Source organism: Haliotis rufescens, unplaced genomic scaffold (assembly GCF_023055435.1).
Source record: "Haliotis rufescens isolate VD_foot unplaced genomic scaffold, xgHalRufe1.0.p SCAF_2, whole genome shotgun sequence".
NCBI lineage: Eukaryota > Metazoa > Mollusca > Gastropoda > Lepetellida > Haliotidae > Haliotis > Haliotis rufescens.
This window is the reverse complement of record NW_025963890.1, coordinates 41607963-41633970: the sequence shown is the minus strand read 5'-3', so window position 1 is coordinate 41633970 and position 26008 is coordinate 41607963. Positions and strand designations below refer to the sequence as shown.

The following is a 26008-nucleotide window of genomic DNA, read 5'->3' as shown; positions in this document are numbered from 1 at the left end:
ATATCTGCTGACAACGAGTTGGCGGTGCACATGCTTTGCGAATCCTGCAATCGACCGAAATCTGCACGACAGTTTACGAACCGGCTTTTTATTTCGGTGCGCGATTTTGATTGGACTATGCATAGACTCGTTAGTCCAGCCAAAATGTAACCCCATAAAACCAGCCTAGTTCGGCAAGGGTGGAAACTGGACTTTTATAGTCAGTTAACTCTCTTGTCTTGGGAAGATGATCACTGAAATACTGACAAAGGCGGTCTGAACCTCTGCTGATTCAACCTTTGTTTAGTGTTAAAGCAGAAACTATATGGAATTACAACATTCTCAACCTTAAAAGTTACAACCTGGTTTTTTCAGCTTTATCGATATTTTGACGAAAGCCCTCCGGCAGACCTGCCCGGATGTGGAACATTTATATGATGGATAATCTTGAGAATCAACAGATTCGAGTGACTTCTCTGACTTTTTCGTTTGTTCTTTTTGCTTGTTCTTTAACGCCACACTCGGCAATATTCCAGCTATATGACGGCGGTCTGAAAAATAATCGGGTCTGGACAAGACAATCCCAGTCGTCTAAGGCGCCGCGATTCGCTGTGCAGAGTTGCGTCCCTTGGGCACGCCGGAAACCTATGAAAGTGGGTTCGAATCCCGGTTCGCCCCGATTATGTTTCTAGGTTTGTCAGCATCATACCCGTGCTCGTGGGTTTCACCGAAGTGGTAAACGTCTTAGACCGGCATCACTTCGGGCTTTCCTCCCACATTAAGCTGACACGCCGCGATATAACTGGAATATTGTTAAAAGCTCACTCACTCATTCACTATTTCAGCCGTTCAGCAATCTGGCGCCCGTGCACCACGTCTGGAACACACCAGTGAAACAGCAATCGGTTTTGGACCGTATCAAGAATGTCTGAAGTCAGATATCGGAAGACAACCTGATATGTACAAGCGGAATCGACATCCTTACGGGAAATTACTGGTCTCGTCTACAGGCAACAATTTATTCAAACAGGTCTTTATAGAACAGTGCAGTAATCATATACTCACCGACAAAAGAAACACGAATACCATATATGTTAGTTAATTTATGAAGAATTACTCATATTCAAGAGATGTTAGATTTGTTTATACTCAAACAGGCATACTAGTACGTTGTTTGAACCGACGCTCATGAACGCATCACATGTGACGTCATAGATCCATGACTCGAGATGGACCATTTGTCTGGTGCGGGATTAGCATGTAAAGTTTGGAAATTACGTGCAGCATATCGTGATAAGAATTAAGACACTCTGTGGTAACGCTTGAGTGATTGTTAGTTTTGTCATTAATTGGTACACATTGGAAACATCTCTTCTTAACGTACATACTAAAGATGAATTTCGTGGTTTATTCTGACAGCCTGAAATGTTTATGTACGACAGATATATTTTTCCCGAATTTAATTGCCCATAATTAAGTGTGCATATAACGAATGCTTATTATACGCGAATAGATAAGTCTTGTGTACATTAATCAATCGGAAGGGGTGTTGGGATTGTTCACTAGCCATTATATTAGCAAATAACGCCGTGAGGTTTATTAGAGCGGGGCGCTTATTACGTCGAATACGGCAATTATACTTTGCATTTATGTCTCAGAAATGACTGTTGATAAGACGGCCTCACTGAACATAATAAACATCCGGTAGTATTACCATTGCTTGGGTGAGGACTCCCACTTTGATGACATCTACTCCGCAAACAGAATAAGCATTGATATAAGCGTTGTTTTTAGGAAAACACTATTGCCTTTTAGGAAGTACGTACTACTCAGCGCTATTGAGCGGTGTTATTTGCTATTTGTTTCGATAACTTGGCCCGGAGGCGGGGTAACCAATAGCTAAATAGGGCCATAAATCAATCAAATTCTTTTTTACCCAGAAATACGTGGATTGTTATAAAAGCACATATGTCTGTACTGTTAAATTATATTTAAGTAGGTAGTGAGAAAATTTCAACATTCTCCGTCCATATGTATAATTTGAAATGCGACCTGGAAAAATCTCAGCTCCGACCCCCCCCCCCCCCCCCCCCCCCCCCATGTATGCTGCAAAAGGCGACTATGCTTGTCGTAAGAGGCGACTAACGGGATCAGGTCGTCGGACTCGCTGACTTGGTTGATGCGTGACATCGTATCCCAATTGCGTAGGTCGATGCTCATGATGTCAATCACTGGATTGTCTCGACCAGACTCGATTATTTACAGACCGCCGTCATATAGCTTGAATATTGCTGTGCTGAGTGCGGCATTAAACAACAAACAAACAAACAAACAAACAAACAAAACCTGATGGTTCTGAGCCCAGTGGGAATTCTGGGTGAATAGTTCCGCAGCAATCGATTTTCGATGATGCTGAGTGGCGCGTTAAACAAAGAACATACTGTTGGTTCATGATTGTTGTTTTTTAATTTTAGATACACCGGTTGAACTCAGATCTGGGTTGGTATTTCCGGGACAGATCACTTCGCAACAAAGGTAACTATTGTGATATCTCCTCAGGTTATTTGAGGATGGGTATCGTTTCAGGAAAAACTTCATGTATGTACAGTTAACTACGTTTATAACGAACACGCTTATAACGAACTGGCGGATATAACGAACTTAGTTTTTGGGCCCGGCCATTTACTGTATACGTTGCTGTATATATGCTTACAACGAACTGCGGTTATAACTAAAATTAGTGGCCCCTTTGACTTCGTTATAACCGTAGTTTACTGGATAATAATCATGTAACGACAGTGGATATTTGTATGACAAACTTGTATAAACAGTAACATCTGACAACTACACATTTCTTAAATGTAGAGATACAAATGTAAACATTGATAATTCTACGATGAATTACGAGTGACATTTGTCGAGTGGTAAATCTGAGGTTTCAAATCACAAAACAACTGCCTCATATCGTAATAGGCTGACGGCCGCATCATTGCGAAACAAACAGTGAAAGAAAGATGATATGTACAATTGTATGATACAAAATGCAGAGGTGCCTGTTCAAACTATTCAATGTATGTTTGGCACAAAATAAATATTTGGCATAACCCACGTTAGACATCGACTAAGAGCATGAAGCGTGTGCATTTCAAGTTCTAGCAACAAAAGCGCTTTGGTGCTATTTTGTCGCCGACTGTGACGTCATGTGTCTTACGTCAACGTAATCATTCGTGACCAACTCGTGTTATTCCGGGACAAGCCGAATAGCGACTCGTGCCCCTCTCATGGCCATTTTTGCGACCGGGTGCCGTCTTAGCGCAAACGGGCATACCTAAAACAATTGTCACCTCGTTGCGTAATGGTTCACATATATTTCCCTATATTTTATATATATTTCAGATGCAATTTAAAGCACATCGGGACATGCGGAATTTTACAGTATGATTGACCACATTTTAACTGTGTCTTGGGTATATTTGTAGATGTAAGACGTATGTTAAATTAAAATTGTTTCTGAGGGATTCTTTGACGAAAAACTTGAAATCATACGCGCATTCTGATTGGTTTGTCGTATTTTCGCACATAACATTCATCGAAAGGGGGACGAGTCTTCTTGCAGGTTACGGAAAGGGGCGAGTGGTGACGAATGCAACGTTATGTGACGTCTTAGTAATCACGTGCGGAGTAGAACGAAACTTGCAAGGCTTGCTTATTTTTCTTTATGGATCCCAACTTGATCCCAACTCAGGGACCAGGTCAATGTAGAGTAAACAGACTTGACTCCTGAAAGTATTATAAAGATAACTCCGAACAGCGTATGCCTGGCGAATCCTATTATGTTCCAGTTTACATTTTCAGTGGTGTTCAGAGCTTGTGGACAGATTAGCTGCTTTTTGTCCGAACTTGCTCTGACAGTGATGACGACCTCATGGTAAAAGTAGGATTGTTGAAATAGGATCGGGGTCCTTGCCTACTTTTGTCACCACATAAAACAGAGAAACATTTCACCCCACACACCTCCCTGACCCAAACTGAATTGAGATTTTTATCCGACTTTAACTTTTGAACTTTTACTTTCAGTACCTGTCAATTATGCGAAATAAGTACAATGATGTGAGTGAGTGAGTGATTATGGTTTTACGCCGCTTTTAGCAATATTCAAGCAATATCACGGCGGGTGACACCAGAAATGGGCTTCACACGTTGTACCCATGTCGGGAATCGAACCCGGGTCTTCGGCGTGACTAGCGAACGCTTTAACCACTAGGCTACCCGACCGCCCCTACAATGATCTGAAAAACAATCTTAGAACATATACGACGCCACACAATGTCTGAAGGTTATTATCAATGTTTCCTTAATTCAGATCGAAAACACATCCAAAACATTGGACTCAACCAATGGCGCTTCGCTCCCCAAGGAGTTCACGTTTGATTTTGTCACGGTAGAATGGATAAATAGGTTACTTGTAAACTTAACCAGTCCACATGAAACAGTTGAAATCCACGTTGAGCGTTCAGTTCAATTAATGTTCATCTCCTAAATAAATTAAAGTGTTATTTCCGGTTGTATTTGATTTCAGCTGTTCGACATGACGATGCGGCCATGGAAAGACTTCGTCACAGAAACTCTCGCATACATCTACAAACAAAACTTGTCATGTAAGTTGGATTTATTTGATGATTTGCCCCCGAAACTATGCTGTTATTATCAGAAGCAGACAATAAGATCATTCTGGCGACTGATTGAAAACATTTAGGTTGGTACCATGAACAGTACGAACAAAACAAATGTTTGCTGGCGAGAGGTGGGCGAGAGAGCAACCTCCTCTCTGACAAGACGTACAAATATCGACGTCTGCGTTGATCAGACAATATATATCCGGCACCCTCTGAATACATCATGATCATGTCCTCTGATATATACATGTATATATACTGCTGTTACTCACCGCCGCCATGATATTAACCACGACAAAGCTCCGGCATTGCGATCAGTCTGATACCCAGTGTGACTATTTTCTTGCTCCTATCATCACGTTGTCCTTACGGCTGAGACCGCCTCCGTGGTCTAGTGGTAGAGCGTCCGCCCGGAGAGCGGAATGTCCGGGGTTCGATCCCCGACCGCGTCATACCAAAAGACGTTTAAAGATGGTACTTGTTGTTACCCTGTCTGTCGCTCGGCATTAAGGGGCTAAAACAAGGACCGGTCGGCCCGGAATCAGTATACTGTGTCTGAGTGGTGTATTCATGTTAAACTGCGGCATGGTATCTCAGTGAGCTAGCACTATAAATCGGCATCAGTCCGGACTAGTACAAGCAGCCACACAAACACACGTACATGCACGTCGCTATAAAGTGCAATAATCTTGGACACGACGTTAAACCCCATTTCACCCCACCCCACCTCACCTCACCTGATTGCAAGCACTGTCTGTCTTTGCTGCTTTTCAGAACCCTCCTGCTGGTCCTTGTCACGATGTTGGTCACGGGAACGAGTATTGACTTACTGATCTGTACCAAACTGCCACAGTCAATTAATCTCAGAACCTATTTAAAACGCGGTGAGTTGTCTGTATTATCTTAATGAGGACTCATCTTTGGTTCTTTCTACATGCTATATTCATAGCAAATGGTTCCATAAGCTTGTATTCTGAAAGTGGATAAAGCGTTAGTTGACCACTACTAAACAATGCAAAGAAATATGAGTGATTATGTTCCATTGAGGACAACTAATATTAATATACTAAATTATACTAAATATACGTTAAAAGGTAAACAACCAACAAAACTGAAAACATTTCGTTATAGTCTGGACACCTAATGGACTCTACTTTGACGGTTTTGTCGCTGATATTTAAGAAAATGTTTTATTGTACGATAAACAACTCCCTCTCCTCGTTCATGTCTTAAATGAGATATCAACATAATGTTTAAGGATGTTAATAAAATGTACAAGCTTTAATAAAACTATTTACCCGTATTTGAATAATGATGACTCCCTGGATACAATCCTGACTCGGCAATGTCGGACAAGTCCATTTTATGAACAGGAGGGTTGATATTGGTGTTGGATATTCTCACATCTTTGACGTTGATTATCTGTACCTTTTCTGTCAATACTAATTGTCGTATCTCACCCACATTTGAATGCGACCATTCGGCCATTGAGTATGCCCAGCTACATCTTAGGGGAACAACTTCCCTCTCAAAAACAACGTCGTCCAATGTAGTGTACAAGTTGCGAGCATATTTTGGAATCTCCCGCAATGACGTCATGATAGAACTATGTTTTAACGTGAAATAAACCACGCTTCGTTCAAAGTTGTTCTTTGCGATTTATCTTGTACCCGTCTTATATTTACTGATAATATGTACTGATTGGTTTCTATCTGTGCGCTGCGGATACCAAGAGAGAACTGACAACCCACGAACAGCCATTGTTCAATTTGAGCACGGAAACCATATAATGTGCTAAGGGTTTCTCAAATGCTTCAAATCGTACTGGATTTCGTACGGAACAAAACGTTTGTTTCTCAATGTATTTGTTTATGTCATGCAATCCTCAAAAACAAGGAGGCACGGGTGGCCCAGTCGTCTTAGGCGTCGCGATTTGCTGTGCAGAGTTGCGTTCCTAGGGCACACCAGAAACCCCATGGTTGTGGGTTCGAATCCCGGTTCGCCCCGATTATGTTTCTAGGTTTGTCAGCACCATACCCGTGCTCGTGGGTTTCACTGAAGTGGTAAACGTCTGAGACATGCATCACTTCGGGCTTTCCTCCCACATTAAGCTGACACGCCGTGATATAACTGGAATACTGTTAAAAGCGGCGTTAAACCCAACTCACTCACTCCCAAAAACCAGCGCCCTATCTCAACAATAAGGGAGTTGATTATCATGAAGTTTCGGTTCGTCGAGTCATGATTCCTGAAGCAAAGTAAGTGCAAACATTTGTAAGAATCTGCTTCACACATGGATCCCCGAGTCATTACTCGTATGCCATGAACCGAAACAAAATTACAGTTTCCAGTTGCATTTTACCATTCAGATAAGCGTTCATGTCATTGTAATGTATTGTTTAAAGCTACTCCTTGTCCATTTCTAGTGACTTGGTGTAGAGTCCTGCGATGTTTCTCCGTGTACACTAACACCCTGAAGCTGTTCGATGTGACGGTGTCCTCTGAAAGACTGGGATGCCTAAATGGTATCAAGACACTCTCCTTCTTCTGGATTCTCTTCAGCCGCCTGCATGCGTCAACTCTAGGTACGTTCCAAAAGATATTTCTACGATAAAATTGGTTTGGATTAAAGTGTGTTTGTTGTTTGTCGATGCACACAGCAATGTTGAGACTGTACATCAATTATTTCCAATCTCAAATATTTCAATTAGTTCAATTATTATCTGCTAGCTATTGTATAACTATTTCCTGCTACAATTTCGGTTAAACCGCATTATCAGTGGTTCATATTTCGAAATTTGTCGTAAGGCACGTTGTCGTTGGTCAAAGAATTAATTCGCCCTCTAATTCTAAGGGGGCGGCCGGGTAGCCTAGTGGCTAAAGCGTTCGCTCGTCACGCTGAAGACCCGGGTTCGATTCCCTCCGTGTTCAAAATGTGTGAAGCCCATTTCTGGTGTACCCCGACGTGATATTGCTAGAATATTGGCGTAAAACCATACTCACTCACTCACTCTAATCCTAAGATAAACAGAAGTCTTAATCAAATGTTTGAATACTTTATTTTCATTTTTACATCCGTAACTTGCAGCAAATTAAAACGCTTTTTTACAATGAAATAAAGAACTCGCGAATATATCGTTTTCTCCAAAGTATTTTTTGAAAAGAGATGCAGGTGAACTCACCACACTTTAGAAGGTCAAAAGTCGTGGTATATAGGGCGTGATGCACATCCTCTCGGGATGGTTTAGTTCTGATAGTTTTTTTAAAATATGGCCCCAGTATTCCCGGCCATACATGGTGATCGAAACATGGGGGTCCCAGCTTCATCAACTGACTTAGTGCTGATAATCTATTACTAAATGTGCACGTGAAACAGATGCAGTGTCTCGATCCCCCTTATTCTTTCTTGTGCCCGTGGGTTTCACCAAAGTGGTAAACGACTCTGACTAAACTCAGTATTTCTCCTCACCTCAAGTTGACATTTACCGATATGAGGTGGCATTAAGCAAAACCAGGGGTCCGTTGCAAAGCGCCAATCGCTTGGAAGCTGTGGCATTTTAAACTTCTGCATTGATATTGTGATATTGCTATGCCTAGAATCAGAGACCATATACCGAGGGACAGGCCTATATGATCTCTGCTGGAATGCTTGAAAACTTGACACTGTTTTTTTCTTTTCTGTCTAAATGCATTCAAAGACTTGAATGTGTACTTTGATGTAGTTTTGATAAAATTAAAATTGCACAGCACTGTCAACATTGCGGGGATTTTCTCATCTATGTATATTATGTCCATCTAAACTATCAACAGTCTAGCGTGGATATTGTCAACTGTCGACATTGCCATTCATGTATGGCAATAAAGCCATGGAAAAATTCAAGCTTGAAAGAATGTCACATCCTTCGAATCCTTCGGTTGGTTTGTTGTTTTACGCCGCATATTCCAGCTATATGACGGCGGTCTGTAAATAATCGAGTCTGGGTGAGACAATCCAGTGATTGATATCATGAGCATCGATTCACGCAATTGGGATCGATGACATGCTTCAACCAAGTCAGCGAGCCTGACCACCCGATCCCGTTAGTCGCCCCTTACGACAGCCATTGGGAATTGCATGTAATGCCAGTGTGAGATTTGTATGTAGGTCTTCAAACAATGGGTGCCGTGAGGTGTCTTCGCTTGACTATCATACAATGACTGTTTAAGTAGCTTCAATAGAAATAGTAGAAGGCATACTTTTAATAAACTCATTGTGAAAGGTAGTTGAAAAAATCACAGAAACAGTCCCTTCTCTGGCTCTAGAATGCCTCAGAAATGCCCTGCGACAGACCGTTCTACTACAATTTCAAAGCAGATTAGAGTAACCTCCACTTTGATGACAACCCTTCTAGGTTTATGACATCAGTTCTGGTTGGGACAACACATGCCCAATACATTACAGTCAACTACGGTTAAAACGAACTCAAAGGGACCACTAATTTTAATTCGTTATAACCGTGGTTCGTTATAAGCATTTTTACAACATATACACACAAAATGGACGGGACCAAGAAACAGTTCGGTATATCCGGAAGTTCGTTATAAGCGTGTCTGTTATAAACGTAGTTTACTGTACAATTAAACCAACAAAGTCCTTTAAATCTAACTACATATACCATAATAAAAAAGGTTTACACGCAATATGCAATGTGACATTTTTGAAGAGAAACGTCCCTCCCTTCACATACCCTAACAAGAAAATTATATGCACTTATGGTCTTATGGCATCACTTCCTGGTTGAGAAACACGTCTAATGCAAAACAAATTTAAACAGAAACTCATATTAATTCACGGGCTTCCAAACACATCAATTTATTTATGTATTCCAAAGGTGGGATTCTATGTGATATCTAAAGTTGTTAGGATTTTTTGTTATTTAACGCCACGCTCAGCAATATCCCAGTTATATGACGGCGGTTTGTAAACAATCGAGTCTCGGCCGGACAATCTAGTGATTGACATCATAAGCACCAATCTACGCAATTAGGAGACGATGACATGCATCAACCAAGTCAGTGAACCTGATCACCCGATCCCGTTCGTCGCCATTAACCAGGATATTTCGGGTGTAACCTCCTAATGTAGCAAAGCAAAGCTCCACATTGAGAGTAGATCACAGTAACCTAAATGCTGATATCCTAACATTGCCTTCACTTTTCATGTGAAAGTATTCAAATAGTATAACCATTTCATGCATGCAACTTGGCCTTGACATTATTTGTAGATCACTCACGACCTTTCTTGATATTGACCCTGCCCTAAGGATGACATTTTCCAAGTTTGATCTTAGTAATTCCTTCTCGAGTTAGGCGAGTAAGGCGGTAATACTTGTTTTAGACTATGACCTTGAGATGACATATCTATGTGTCAAAAACATTTCCCAAGATTATATACAAGATATGTGATAAATGTCTAAGTACCGAGTTTTATGTTGACGCGTTATTAACTTCCATCAGAATCTGATGCTGAATACATGTATCACTGTTGCAGATGTTGGATATGAGTTTCACTGTTGCAGATGCTGGATATGTGTATCACTGTTGCAGATGTTAGATACGTGTATCATTGTTGCAGATGTTGGATATGTGTATCATTGTTGCAGATGTTGGATATGTGTATCACTGTTGTAGTTGTTGGATATGTGTATCATTGTTGCAGATGTTTGATATGTGTATCACTGTTGCAGATGTTGGATATGTGTATCAGTGTTGCAGATGTTGGACATGTGTATCATTGTTGCAGTTGTTGGATATTTGTATCACTGTTGCAGATGTTGGATACGTGTATCATTGTTGCATTTGTTGGATATGTGTATCACTGTTGCAGATGTTTGATATTTGTATCAGTGTTGCAGATGTTAGATACGTGTATCACTGTTGCAGATGTTGGATATGTGTATCACTGTTGCAAATGTTGGATATGTGTATCACTGTTGCAAATGTTGGACATGTGTATCACTGTTGCAGATGTTGGATATGTGTATCACTGTTGCAAATGTTGGACATGTGTATCACTGTTGCAGATGTTGGATACGTGTATCATTGTTGCAGATGTTGGACATGTGTATCACTGTTGCAGATGTTGGATATGTGTTTCATTGTTGCAGATGTTGGATACGTGTTTCATTGTTGCATTTGTTGGATATGTGTATCACTGTTGCAGATGTTAGATATGTGTATCACTGTTGCAGATGTTGGATATGTGTATCACTGTTGCAGATGTTGGATATGTGTATCACTGTTGCAGATGTTGGACATGTGTATCACTGTTGCAGATGTTGGATGCGTGTATCATTGTTGCAGATGTTGGATATGTGTATCACTGTTGCAGATGTTGGATATGTGTATCACTGTTGCAGATGTTGGATATGTGTATCACTGTTGCAGATGTTGGACATGTGTATCACTGTTGCAGATGTTGGATGCGTGTATCATTGTTGCAGATGTTGGATATGTGTATCACTGTTGCAGATGTTGGATATGTGTTTCATTGTTGCAGATGTTGGATACGTGTTTCATTGTTGCATTTGTTGGATATGTGTATCACTGTTGTAGTTGTTGGATATGTGTATCACTGTTGCAGATGTTTGATATGTGTATAACTGTTGCAGATGTTGGACATGTGTATCATTGTTGCAGATGTTGGATACGTGTTTCATTGTTGCAGATGTTGGATACGTGTTTCATTGTTGCATTTGTTGGATATGTGTATCACTGTTGTAGTTGTTGGATTTGTGTATCACTGTTGTAGTTGTTGGATATGTGTATCACTGTTGTAGATGTTGGATATGTGTATCACTGTTGTAGTTGTTGGATATGTGTATCACTGTTGCAGATGTTGGATATGTGTATCACTGTTGCAGATGTTGGATATGTGTATCACTGTTGTAGATGTTGGATATGTGTATCACTGTTGCAGATTTTAGATACGTGTATCATTGTTGCAGATGTTGGATATGTGAATCATTGTTGCAGATGTTGGATATGTGTATCACTGTTGCAGATGTTGGATATGTGAATCATTGTTGCAGATGTTGGATATGTTAATCATTGCTGCAGATGTTGGATATGTGTATCACTGTTGCAGATGTTGGATATGTGTATCACTGTTGCAGATGTTAGATACGTGTATCATTGTTGCAGATGTTAGATACGTGTATCACTGTTGCAGATGTTAGATACGTGTATCATTGTTGCAGATGTTGGATATGTGTATCATTGTTGCAGATGTTGGACATGTGTATCACTGTTGCAGATGTTGGATATGTGTTTCATTGTTGCAGATGTTGGATACGTGTATCATTGTTGCATTTGTTGGATATGTGTATCATTGTTGCATTTGTTGGATATGTGTATCACTGTTGTAGTTGTTGGATATGTGTATCATTGTTGTAGATGTTGGATACGTGTATCACTGTTGCAGATGTTGGATATGTTTGTCACTGTTGAAGATGTTGGATACGTGTATCATTGTTGCAGATGTTGGATAGGTGTATCAAGGTTGCAGAAGTTGGATATGAGTGTATCACTGTTGCAGATGCTAGATATGTGTATCATTGTTGCAGATGCTGGATATGTGTATCATTGTTGAATGCATGTATCTTGTTGCAGATAAAGTCGTGACGAAAGGGTTCGATGTAGCTCTACCGTTGACATGGAGAATATTGAGGCCATATGTAAGGGGTTATCTGACGGAATCAGCATATGTTATGAGGTAATCTTTGGTTAGTTATTTGAAACATTTCATGAAAATACTATGGTTGTAGAAGTAACTTAAATGACTACCCTTTGAGACTTTGCTGTAGCTGACAAAAGTTCAAGCTTCACAAATACAGGAAAATGAAAATATTGAATATTGACAGAACTTACTAAAAAATTGTATCCAGAGTATAACAGTATATGTAGGCATGAGCTGTATACTAGTTGATATTTTTTTATATTTTAAGTGGTTTACAGACAACTCTGACCAGTCTGGAACAAAAGCAGAAAGGGAAAATAGACTGGAAGAAGCTGTATTTACAAAGATATTTACGGTAAGCAATTAGCACTGTTGTTGCAGGCGTCAATACAAAATATTACACATATAATTACAAAAGTACATTGTTTGGGAGGAGGAGTCATTACATTTTTGTTTAAGGGCGCTTTGAACTGTATTTCAGCTACATCAAAGCGTTCGCAGTTGGTCGATAGTCCCATGACCCGTGAAGATCCGGGGTAGAATAGATTTTCAGCAACCCATGCTTGCCGTAAAAGGCGCCTATGCAAGTAGCAAATGGCGACTAACGGGATCGGGTGGTCAGTCTCGCTGACTTGGTTGATGCATGTCATCGTATCCCAATTGCGTGGATCGATGTTCATGATATCAATTACTGGATTGTCTGGTCCTAGATTGTACAAACCGCCGTCATATAGCTGGAATATTGCTGAGTGCGGCGTTAAACAACAAACAAACGATAGTCCCAAAGCTAAAAGCGGCGCTAAACACTACACATGTGCCCTTTGTTTCTTGTTTTCAGAGCGACACCACCGGCCATCCTTGTCCTGGTGTTACTGACCACGTTCCTACCTTATTTTCTTAATGGATCTCAAGGCGTGAACATGCAACGCTGTTTACCATGGTGGAGTTTCGTCACACCAATTAAATTACATCATCCTCCGGTAAGACTCTGTTATGACGAATCGTCCTGGATTCGAACGCAGAACAACTTTCAAGAATCCTTTCCTTAGAAACACTGACAGCAATGGGACTATTTGAATACAACATATAACTCGGCTTATTGTGTGTCATTGGTTGGTCTTTACTCGATTAGTTAGAGGTGAGGTGAGGTGAAATGTTGTTTAACGTCGCGTCCAAGATTATTGCACTTATATAGCGACGTGCATGTACGTGTGTGTGTTTGTGTGGCTGCTTGTACTAGTCCGGACTGATGCCGATTTATAGTGCTAGCTCACTGAGATACCATGCCGCAGTTTAACATGAATACCCCACTCAGACACAGTATACTGACTCCGAGCCGACCAGTCCTTGTTTCAGCCCTTTAGTGCCGAGCGCCAGACAGGGTTACAACAAGTACCATCTTTTAACGTCTTTTGGTATGACGCGGTCGGGGATCGAACCCCGGACCTTCCGCTCTCCGGGCGGACGCTCTACCACTAGACCACGGAGGCGGTCGATTAGTTAGAAGCTACCACAATATTACTAGATTATTATAATGATTTTCCTGTCTTTATTTCTTTTATGCTAGGGTTTAAATATTTGGTTGTTGTTTCACGTCACATTGGAGTGGCTTGAATTTATTTATCGCCGTACAATGCTTTTCGTATCTGTATATACGGGTAGAGACTTCAATATAATATCCTGTCTGTGAATCGTTACCATGTTAGTTACGGGTTAGAATAGGTCTTCAGCAACCCATGCTTGCCGTAAAAAGCGACTATGCTTGTCGTAAGAGGCGACTAAAGGGATCGGGTGGTCAGGCTCGCTGGCTTAGTTGATGCATATCATAGTATCCCAATTGCTGGATTGTCCGGCCCAGACTCGAATATATTTTCTCGAGTTCGGCATTAAACAACAAACAAACAAACAAACAAATCCTACACCGGAGGCTCAAACCAAACCATCAGGAGGTTCTTCTTCTCTAAAACAGAACAAAATCCGATGCAAATGGTAAATGATCTTCACATGTTTAAAGGCAAAAAGCAAAGGAAACAATGTTAAGAATAATTATCTCACACCGTTTGTCATCTAAGGGAATATAAGCTAAAACTTGGCATCATACCATGATGTTGCAACAACAGCATTGTCACCTTGTAGAGGATTATACAGTAAACTACGGTTAAAACGAACCCAAAGGGACCACTGATTTTAGTTCGATATAAATGTAGTTCGTTATAAGCATGTTTACCTGTATAAACAGCAAATGGTCGGGACCAAAAAATAAGTTCGTTATATCCGTCTGTTCCTTATAAGCGTGTTCGTTATATACTTTTGCCCGTGAAGATCCGGGGTAGAATAGGTATTCAGCAACCCATGCTTGCCGTAAAAGGCGACTATGCTTGTCGTAAAAGACGACTAACGGGATCGGGTGGTCAGGGTCGGTGACTTGGTTGAAACATGTCATCGGTCCCATGGATCGATGCTCATGTTGTCAATCACTGGATTGTCTGGTCCAGACTCGATTATTTACAGACCGCCGTCATATAGCTGTAATATTGCTGAGTGCGGCGTTAAACAACAAACCAAACCCAAACCAAAACGTTATATACGTAGTTTACTGTGTGTAAGATATTTATGTGTTTTTTTCTCTCTTCCTGTTCCAGCCTTCAGACTGTTTGCCTCAAGTGTTATCAAGAAGGACGGATTTGATATATGCTTTGGCATGTCCTCTCATCTTTCTACCTCTTATGTTGTGAGTATGGGTTTATAGATCATATGGCTTGTAATTTAAACTAACGTGTGTTAATTAGCAATAGTAACATACATTTACGCTACTGCCCAGAAGTTCATTCCCCTTACACGCTTTGAGAACACGGGCGACACGGGTGCTCAACGGGTTGCACACTGGTTGTATGGCTACTGCGGAGGCGTAGTGTAAATAACAAAAAAAGAAATGCCCACGTGACATATAATTTATACACAATGTTTTAATTAATTTCGACACAACAATAAGATAACTGATACGTCCATGAATCCTGCTTTGTTGCACGTTCATTGTTTTGTTTACATCTAACATTACATACTGTAACAGAGAAATAGAAGGTTTTGGAAATTATATTCCTTTAGACAAGTACTAAAATAACAACCGTTGTTTTTATGAAAACATTGGCTACTAATTTCTTCTCTCATTTTCCAATTTAATTCATTTCCATTTCAAACTGTTTGGATCAACGTAAACATGATCATAACGTAATGAAAACAAAAGTAAACATTTTGCATTCTCCTTTAATCCCATCCTCCGTGCTGGTAAAATGTAAAATATATACTTAGTGAGATCTGTATGTAATCCATGAAATAAAATAATGTTCATGTTTTAAAGTATCGATGGGTGTGGCTAATTGTCCTTTAATTAATAGGGAATTGTGGGGAAATGTCTGTGTGGAGAGATGTCCGACTTCATGATGCATTATGAATGACAAAGGCAATGAATTAAAAACAAATCGTTAGTTCATTTCATGGAGTAACAAATAGGCAGTAACATAATGAAATAATTAAGTCTTTGCGCGGGATCGTACCGGCATTTACGTCAAGTTGATATCGGGTTTTAGGCACATCTGTTTGGCTAAAATTGTTCGTTGGAAATAATAGACGGTTGTAACAATAGACTGGCGTTATAAGAATTATTTATGTCGGTATGTAGCAGTGTTGAAGCAGCTGGACTGAAATAGAGGTCTTGAATATGAACAGAAATCGACAAATATTTTTCTAAACACTATTCTGTACCATCGTTTATACGAAACACACTTTGTAGTAATGCTTTCTATTCTATCGCTGGAATTAATATAAATGTTTCCGTGTAAAGAGGTATTGAACTATTTTACCCGGTTAAACGATTTATCTTCAAACGCAACGCGCAGAACCAAATTATCCAGAAATATAGTTAATCATTAAGAAACCAGACACACCCACTTATGATGTTCAATCCGTATCCGTAGGTGTGTTGATTTAACATCAATACATTACAAATGAGAACCACTGATTGATGTATACCAGATAGACGCCATCATAGGAACACACACATTGTAGGCAGGGACAGAGGGTGTATACTACAAATGAGAACCACTGATTGCTGTGTACCAGATAGACGCCATCATCGGAACACACACATTGTAGCCAGGGACAGAGGGTGTACACAGCCCGTGTTTTGATGCGAGACGACAATTATTCCCTCCTTGTCATCCATAACCTCCTACCTGTGTATTTGTCGTCATTCACTTGATTCCCATTTAATGACTTTATTACAGGTATAATTAGTGGTAGAAGTACATGTACTCCGATCACCTGACAAAGACTGCCAAATTTCTCAATAACGTTCACCGCTGGCCATGAGGATGTCATGGTAATAAAGCACTCAATGGTTCGCATAGTGTCTGGGGTAATTATTTAATATACGATTGGGTAATATATCCAGATCTGATTTGGAGATACTTCATGTGGCAGTGCAGCAAGAGAGGAATGATCAATAGAGTTGCCAAAAAACATCGATTAAAGGATTGACCGATAATACGTTGATTGATTAATCACTGTTATTTTGCACAGTGGATTTGTCAAAAGTAAGTGTTTATATATGTAGGTTTACTAAAGCAGACGGGATACACCCATATCTGGGCGTGAAGTGCCGCTGTAAAAACAACATATTTTGTTCAAAGAATTAATTAGCCGATAACACGTTGATTTATCATATAATGGGTCGGTTTCTCGGCAGGATAAAGCCAACGGATAAAAACGATATCCGTTGGGGTCATATGCGGATAGAGATGCAAATATCAAAGGTCGAGTAGGGACAACTTTCAGTGTTTATAAACAAACATGGCCTCGCCCTTGTCATTCGGCGATCAAGTCAGAATTAACCATCGAGAATCTGGATAAACTACAGGGATAATTGCTATCATCAAAAGAACATTAAATATACTGAAAATCCGTGTCTAACTGTGACGTAGCTAAGGCATTTTATAAGTTTTGGCAACTTTGGAGATATAAATTTCGAAACAATTTTGCGAAGACACTAAGCCTAGCCAAGCGGGATGGTAGCCATATCTGTGCTTGTAGACCTCTGCGGCATGAAACCTTTTCCACAAATAAAAATAGTTGGATTAATATTTGACCGAAATATGTTTGAATTGTTACATTGTTCGTTTTGTCGTTGTGTGTACATCGGACTGCACTAGTCTTCTTAACGTTATGACAGGACAGGCCGACTGTCAACAATGTCTGAACGAGGCCGTGACGTCTCATAGACTAGGGTTAGAGTAGCTTCCCTTTGACAAAGGGCAGTTACTCTAGCGGACAGACCAATGGATTGCCGCGGAAGGCAAGTAAAAACAATCTATGTTTGAAGAATTCATAACTTGGAACGTTGTATCCCTTTCACATCACCGCTAAACAACATGTAGAAGCCAATGGTCGTACAAACAAGATGCATCTGATTGATCACAACAGTACTCATTTTTTCTCAAATTCACATCTAAAAAGGAGACATCAGCTGGTACATATCATAGTGTGTTTCAACATTTTCGTCAGGACCAACACAACTGGCTCTCCTTATTATATCCTCCATTTTCAGCTTAACATGGGTCCTCCTTTGGTCAAAAGTTTGTTACCTCCGAAATGCGTGTATCACGGGTTCCGCACGAGTAACCAAAGGGTTGCGCTCGCATTGCCAATGCATGTAAGGGGAATGAACTTCTAGACAGTAGTGTAGATTAGGCGCTAAATTGGAAAACGCCGTTTCTGATTCAGACATCGTATTTTCTATAAATGAATACATAGCATTAAACAAGACCTCAATGCTATATGACCTGTCCATGGTAAGTTATTGAATTTTCATTGTTGTATGAACATGTAGAACATATAACATTAATACACTTGTCAGAGTACTATTAGTGAGACTTATACAATACTCTCAAGTTATAAATCATATGTACGATTAGTGAAAAATTTGCGATACTTACAAGCAATGCATCATATGTACGATAAGTGAGAACTTTGCGATACTAACAAGCAATGCATCATATGTAGGATCAGTGAGAACTTTGCGATACTAACAAGCAATGCATCATATGTAGGATTAGTGAGAACTTTGCGATACTAACAAGCAATGCATCATATGTAGGATTAGTGAGAACTTTGCGATACTAACAAGCAATGCATCATATGTAGGATAAGCGAGAACTTTGCGATACAACAAGCAATGCATCATATGTAGGATTATTGAGAACTTTGCGATACTAACAAGCAATGCATCATATGTAGGATTAGTGAGAACTTTGCGATACTAACAAGCAATGCATCATATGTAGGATTAGTGAGAACTTTGCGATACTAACAAGCAATGCATCAAATGTAGGATTAGTGAGAACTTTGCGATACTAACAAGCAATGCATCATATGTAGGATTAGTTAGAACTTTGCGATACTAACAAGCAATGCATCATATGTAGGATTAGTGAGAACTTTGCGATACTAACAAGCAATGCATCATATGTAGGATTAGTGAGAACTTTGCGATACTAACAAGCAATGCATCATATGTAGGATAAGCGAGAACTTTGCGATACTAACAAGCAATGCATCATATATAGGATTAGTGAGAACTTTGCGATACTAACAAGCAATGCATCATATGTAGGATTAGTGAGAACTTTGCGATACTAACAAGCAATGCATCATATGTAGGATAAGCGAGAACTTTGCGATACTAACAAGCAATGCATCATATGTAGGATTAGTGAGAACTTTGCGATACTAACAAGCAATGCATCATATGTAGGATTAGTGAGAACTTTGCGATACTAACAAGCAATGCATCATATGTAGGATTAGTGAGAACTTTGCGATACTAACAAGCAATGCATCATATGTAGGATTAGTGAGAACTTTGCGATACTAACAAGCAATGCATCATATGTAGGATTAGTGAGAACTTTTCGATACTAACAAGCAATGCATCATATGTAGGATTAGTGAGAACTTTGCGATACTAACAAGCAATGCATCATATGTAGGATTAGTGAGAACTTTGCGATACTAACAAGCAATGCATCATATGTAGGATTAGTGAGAACTTTGCGATACTAACAAGCAATGCATCAAATGTAGGATTAGAGAGAACTTTGCAATACTAACAGCGATGCATCATATGTAGGATTAGTGAGAACTTTGCGATACTAACAAGCAATGCATCATATGTAGGATTAGTGAGAACTTTGCGATACTAACAGCAATGCATCATATGTAGGATTAGTGAGAACTTTGCGATACTTACAAGCAATGCGTCATATGTAGGATTAGTGAGAACTTTGCGATACTAACAAGCAATGCATCATGTGTAGGATTAGTGAGAACTTTGCGATACTAACAAGCAATGCATCATATGTAGGATTAGTGAGAACTTTGCGATACATGAGCATTATGAATCATATATGTTATTAGACTGCAATGTAAAACACATAGCTGGTTTTTCATTGTTGGTAATCATTTGCCAATACGTGATGCTTTTTCATGTTTGGGGATCATACTTGTTTATTCCAGATCACCAATCCCTGGGTTCATCTTGTCAATTGTTGCGAGTGTGTCATTCTACCTTGTGAGTGAAGTACGCTTTCGTCCAAACTCGCTACTGCATCGCCTGCTTGGTAAAAGGTAATTAACACGTAGTATGGCTCCTCCGACAAGTAGAGATGAGAGTGAATGTTTGCTTGTGTGAAGACTTATTTGAAGTTGTTAACATGTACGTTGTAAGTATAACAATAGAAAAAGTGCCCATTAGAAGAGACCATTATGAAAGCCAATGCTACATCTAATTCTAATTCAAAATGGGTACAATGTGTGGCCCCTTTCTGGTATCCCCGCAGTGATATTGCTGGAATGTTGCTAAAATTGTCGTAAAACCATACTCATGCATTAATTCTAAGCTAAAGCTACCGGTAGATCATGACATGAGTACCCTTTCCGCGAACACCTGGTGTCATCACTGATTTTCAGTGATCCATTCCTATAATGTTCCTCATGTGTTGCCCTTCGCGCCCAGTGGAATCTGTTTCGGCAGATAATCGAGACTAGTTATTTTCTGGCGTTGAAGCTTCATTAGTCCGGATACCTCGCCTTTCCGCACGATTACTGTGGGGAACGTGTCCTTGACCTGTCTGTCTGTCTGTTTGTCCGTCCGTCTGTCCGTCCACCAGACAAGTGATAAACTGTTGCATTTGGCTATTCAGGAGCGTTATAAAATATTATGCGTCTAAGACAATAAATAACAAGTTTTGATTTTGGTTCAAATTTTTATGGTTTCATTTTATGGACATATCTTATAAACCGTTGAAATATTTAGGTGATAGACTAACTCTGTTTTGACTGCCTTAAATTCTGCATACTATGACGACACGGGCGCTTTTAAAACTTTTTTGGAATGCGTAATTTCACATGGGTAAATAGGTCAGTTGTCTTAGAATATTCCATTATTGGGTGACAGGTAGTGACAACGTCACAAATATGATTACTCAAGTTCAAGACTACTTACTGTTACAGGAATCGTACAAATGGGTTTGTCGCTAATGTTTATATTACTGAGTTATCATAATTCTCCATAGATATACAGTTCATAAATAACCACCTGTGTGTGAATACAACATGGGAGACTACTCACTTTTGCGACAGTGGTTACAGTATGTTTTACTTAATAGTGCGTGTTCTGGAATGGATTTCTTCAGCAGTGTATCAGCGAGTGACAACAACATCTGAAAATGTTCCGATATCGAACGTATACAGACAGGTCTAATTGGTTATCGACAACTATTTTTATGTGCATCAATGTGCAGACTATTCACATGCAGGTTATTGTGCGAAAATGGAATCACATGCCTGATAATGTCATTTGATGATAGAATTATGGAAACAATGTACGCACAACAAATGTTCAGGTACGAAATTTCAAAGCAACCTATGCTTGTTTTAAGAAGTGACTAAATGGATCGAGTGGTGGATTGTGTGACATCCTACCCTGATAGAGTGAGACATAATGAAGTGTGTATTATAAATCAAGCAAACAAAGACCCATAACTATTTCTATTTTGTATTCTTCATTATACTTACTGCTTTTTAATATTCTCAACTAGTTAGATCAAATCTGTGATATTCTAGTTATTGTACTGCTTTTTATTAAGTCTAAATATATGTATCATTTATGTATAACTTCTCGTCACGATATGGGTGAAATACTGCCGATGTGACGTTAAATATTAACTCACTCATTTACTCTATTTTGTTGTGGAATTACAATTGAAACTTTAAAAAGTATTACATATACCATTGCTCTCAAATTAAAAGTTCTGTCGCTTGAAAGGACCCTTGAAGATTCCGGGGTAGAATAGGTCTTCAGCAACTCATGCTTGCCGTAAAAAGTGACTATGCTTGTCGTAAAAGGCGACTATCGGGATCGGGTGGTCAGGCTGCTGACTTTGTTGATGCATGTCATCGATCCCTATTGCCTGGATCGATGTTCATGATAATAATCACTGGATTTTCTGGTCCAGACTTGAATGTTGCTGAGTGCGGTGTTAAACACCGAACAAGCCAACCAACCAACGATTGAAAGGTTCCATTACTATTTCATGTCGTTGGAAGGTGCAGAAAGTATGTAAAAAATAGGGAATCATTTGGTTCAGTCATTGATCATAATGTCAGTTGTGCTTACAACCGTTAGGATTTTGATATCATGAGGTATATGACATATTTTCTTGTTATTTTATGTACATATTGAAAAGGGTGGGGATATGGTCTTTTTGTTCTCACAGGCCGCTGTCGCATGGCAGAGCACGCTATTTTGTCTTTTTCGCCCAAGGGAATCTGTTTCGGAGGATAATAGAGACTGGATATTCTCCGGCGTCAACGTGTTATATTTCTATTGTTGTAATAATAGTTATGCAAAAGTGAATATATGTAAGCCTTTACGATTGGATGAACACATGACACTTTTTTATGGATAGCAACTTCTTTTATTCTTTGTACGACGCTTCTGAGCTACTTGTTGCTCCTTCATCAGGTGAATGTCTGTCAAAGTCTTTACGATTGTAGGTTGGTACATTTGTCAATATTTCAGACGGTTTGGATCCTACATAGTCGGTGTCCTCGTTGGCTATATACTGTTCAAGAACAAAGACAAAATTGCACTAAGCAAGGTAGGTTTCAAGCTCATGATCTCTTTATCTGCTTTTGTCCTCAAAATGTACTTCCTACTCTATGTTTGTAATGTGACTCAAGCCTCATCAACTGTTAAAGATTCTGGAGATCGAAAATGCTTCAGCTGATTGAAAAAATTGGAACACTTTTACAGATGAAACGTATGAAGGCGTCCGCATTTATTCGGCTTGGCGTCTAGAACCAACTAAAACGAAGACATAAAAAGTATGTGTTAGTCGTAAGAGGTATGCCAATTCTGAAAGCACTAAAGCTTCATGTGTAACTATTTGATGTAACTACGCATGTGATTGGCATATATGCTACTCAACCATTGATAGGGATATTGAGATATTTCATATCAGGTAGAAAAACAAAATTATAGTAATTTGGAACACATATAATATTGACCATAATCCTTAATACAATCAAGAGAGGTCTTTCTTTATATTCGCAGAAAGTATTTGAGACCTTTTCGCAAACACCTGGTAGGATCACTATATGATAGTGATTAATAAAAACATGCTTATGACATACTAGTAGTAGTAGTCGGAATCGTACAATGATTTATGGATATGGTTTTATTGTAGTTAATTGACCATACCTATGAATAGTTGAGTAGTATATATTCCAATAGATTCTCCTGTTTGAGATCTTATTGACGTTCCATTTGTACGAACCATTAACTTAAGGGACTTTTTGCTTGTGTTTTGTTGCCTTAGACAGCACAGATAATCGGTTGGAGTTGTGCTCTTGGCGTCATTTTCTTCCATGTCTTTGGCGAGAGTTTAACTTGTAAAGCAGTCATCAGAGACATCCTGGGCTTTTATCATGAACCGGTATTCAAGGTTTTGTGGACTGTAAGTTTCGGATGGATCGTTATCGCCTGTTCTACCGGGAATGGAGGTACGTACCGCTATGGAGTCTGATCCGGGTCACGGCTCTTTGAACTGGAGAACTCAATATAACGTTTTTTGGAATTAGAGCAGGTCGGTGTGTGTGTGTGTGTGTGTGTGTGTGTGTGTGTGTGTGTGTGTGTGTGTGTGTGTGTTTGTATGTGTGTTTGTATGTGTGTGAGTGTGTGTTTGCATGTGAGTGTCAATGTGTGCCTTTGTGTGTGTGTGTGTGTGTGTGTGTGTGTGTGTGTGTGTGTGTGTGTGTGTGTGTGTGTGTGTGTCTGTGTGTGTGTGTGTGTGTGTGTGTGTGTGTGTGTGTGTGTGGAAAAGGAGAAAGGTTTCACAAAACATAAAACAGACACACGTGGATAATATATCTCCCCATGTAGATTCAGTGTTACAATCCTCATGAACCAATGCTTACTATACGAGATAACCTAACTGATGCATCATCTACAGGCCGCTGTCGTATACATGTACATGTAGCTGCAATATTACCGGGTGCGGCGTTAAACAAAAAAAATGATTACATGAATTTCTGATTGTATGAATACGTTTATCAACAGGCATCATCAACAAGTTTCTGTCGTGGAAGGTGATGGCTCCCCTCAGTAAGCTTGGCTACAGCTCCTTTCTCACCCGCATTGCCGTGGGTCATATCTACAGCTCCAGATTACAGGACAACTGGCACTACACCTGGCTTGATACGGTTTGTTGGTTTGTTTGTTGGTTGGTTGGTTGATTGGTTGGTTTGTTGTTTAACGCCGCACTCAGCAATATTCCAGCTATATGACGGCGGTCTGTAAATAATCGAGTCTGGACCAGACAATCCAGTAATTAATATCATGAGCATCGATCCATGCCATTGGGATCGATGACATGCATCAACCAAGTCAGCGAGCCTGACCACCCGATCCCGTTAGTCGCCTTTTACGACAAGCATAGTCGCCTTTTACGACAAGCATAGTCGCCTTTTATGGCAAGCATGGGTTGCGGAAGACCTATTCTACCCCGGATCTTCACGGGTTTGATACGGTTTGTAATGTCCACATAAAGTGAGCGATTGATTAAAACTATAAGCTGATGTGCGGAAGATGTAGCCGTCAACATGTCTTCATCTTTTTCTTTTCCGAAGCAGAACTAAAAACGCTTTCACCATTCTATCATTAACTCTGCACGTATATCAATTAGGTAGATAAATAATACCATTTGATATTTAGGGATATATTTATATTTTATATTTTGTTGCCATTTGATGAAAACAAGTTGGACTTTGGATGCGGTTTGTTTCTGTCAGACCTACAGTCTGTGACCTACACTGTGGCATGAGTGTACTTATTGATTGTACTTTATGTCCCATAAATGATGGCTGTGTTTAAGAGTTAGCAAATACTGTCGAACATGTTCTTTACAATAGCTCTGTCTTCAAGTTTTGCTATTATGAACTCGGAAATATGATGGGAACGTGGGGGATATGCCATCTACTGATGCCTCTGAGGTGAGGTGAGGTGAAATTCGGTTTAACGTCGCGTCCAAGATGATTGCACTTTTATTGGTGCAATAACATCTACATATAGAAGTGTTGAGGTACAAAAGCATATTTATGTATATCTTGGGTATTATAGCATATTCATTTCGGATCCATCTTCAAAATAACACTCAGTAAGTATTGGATGAGCAAGGCTGTGTGTATTGATATGGATTGAAAATTGAAAAAAGCCCAGCTGCTTCGGTGCTCTTGAAAGATTACGTTGTGCATGAAAGTTCAAATATGTTGCAGATCACCTCCTACACCTGGGTTACTGTCTATGCGCTGTCAACATCCCTCCTAGTACATCTGCTATGTGTGGCACCAATGGGTAACCTGGTAGTCCTGTTGTGGAGCAGGACAAAGACTAAAGAGACCCGTGTCTTGGATGGGGATCCGATAGCAGTCAATCCTCCTAATCTCAAACTTAAGTCTAATTGACATTAATCTACGGTTACAGGGTATTCTTATGTCCATTTGGTTCAAATTGTGTTTGTCCCCCATTTTTATATAGTCACTATCAATGATAATATGTATATATTAATACGGACGTGATTGTACATCTTTCGAAATCGCACATATCCTTCAGCGTGTCATCCAAAAATGAATGTCCAGGGACCCGCTTACATACTTATCGCAAAGACATAAGTAACCACACTTAACCATGTCATAACCAGATGTTGATCACTTGCTTGATAATTGTACCAGCACCTCAACTGATCCACCATATTGGTAGAATAGGAGTGAGTGAGTGAGTGAGTTGGGTTTAACGCCGCTTTTAACAGTATTCCAGTTATATCACGGCGTGTCAGCTTAATGTGGGAGGAAAGCCCGAAGTGATGCAGGTCTCAGACGTTTACCACTTCGGTGAAACCCACGAGCACGGGTAAGGTGCTGACAAACCTAGAAACATAATCTGGGCGAACCGGGATTCGAACCCACAATCATAGGTTTCTGGCGTGCCCAAGGGACGCAACTCTGCACAGCGAATCGCGGCGCC

At 39.8% G+C, this 26008-nt stretch overlaps 1 protein-coding gene across 1 annotated transcript in view; it reads left to right on the top strand.

The window, feature by feature from the left end:
• The window catches only part of LOC124118743 (nose resistant to fluoxetine protein 6-like), a 28135-nt gene extending 2397 nt beyond the window's left edge, over positions 1-25738 (top strand). The window contains exons 2-15 of the mRNA XM_046480988.2: positions 825-1009; positions 2454-2514; positions 4559-4637; positions 5430-5539; positions 7082-7240; positions 12306-12408; positions 12641-12727; positions 13211-13352; positions 15015-15103; positions 19942-20052; positions 22508-22586; positions 23307-23490; positions 24047-24189; positions 25261-25738. Of these exons, the coding sequence (XP_046336944.2) occupies positions 825-1009; positions 2454-2514; positions 4559-4637; positions 5430-5539; positions 7082-7240; positions 12306-12408; positions 12641-12727; positions 13211-13352; positions 15015-15103; positions 19942-20052; positions 22508-22586; positions 23307-23490; positions 24047-24189; positions 25261-25449 (1721 nt within the window). The 3' untranslated portion in view covers positions 25450-25738. The remainder of the gene's footprint in view (positions 1-824; positions 1010-2453; positions 2515-4558; positions 4638-5429; positions 5540-7081; positions 7241-12305; positions 12409-12640; positions 12728-13210; positions 13353-15014; positions 15104-19941; positions 20053-22507; positions 22587-23306; positions 23491-24046; positions 24190-25260) is intronic.
• Positions 25739-26008: the final 270 nt, after the last annotated feature.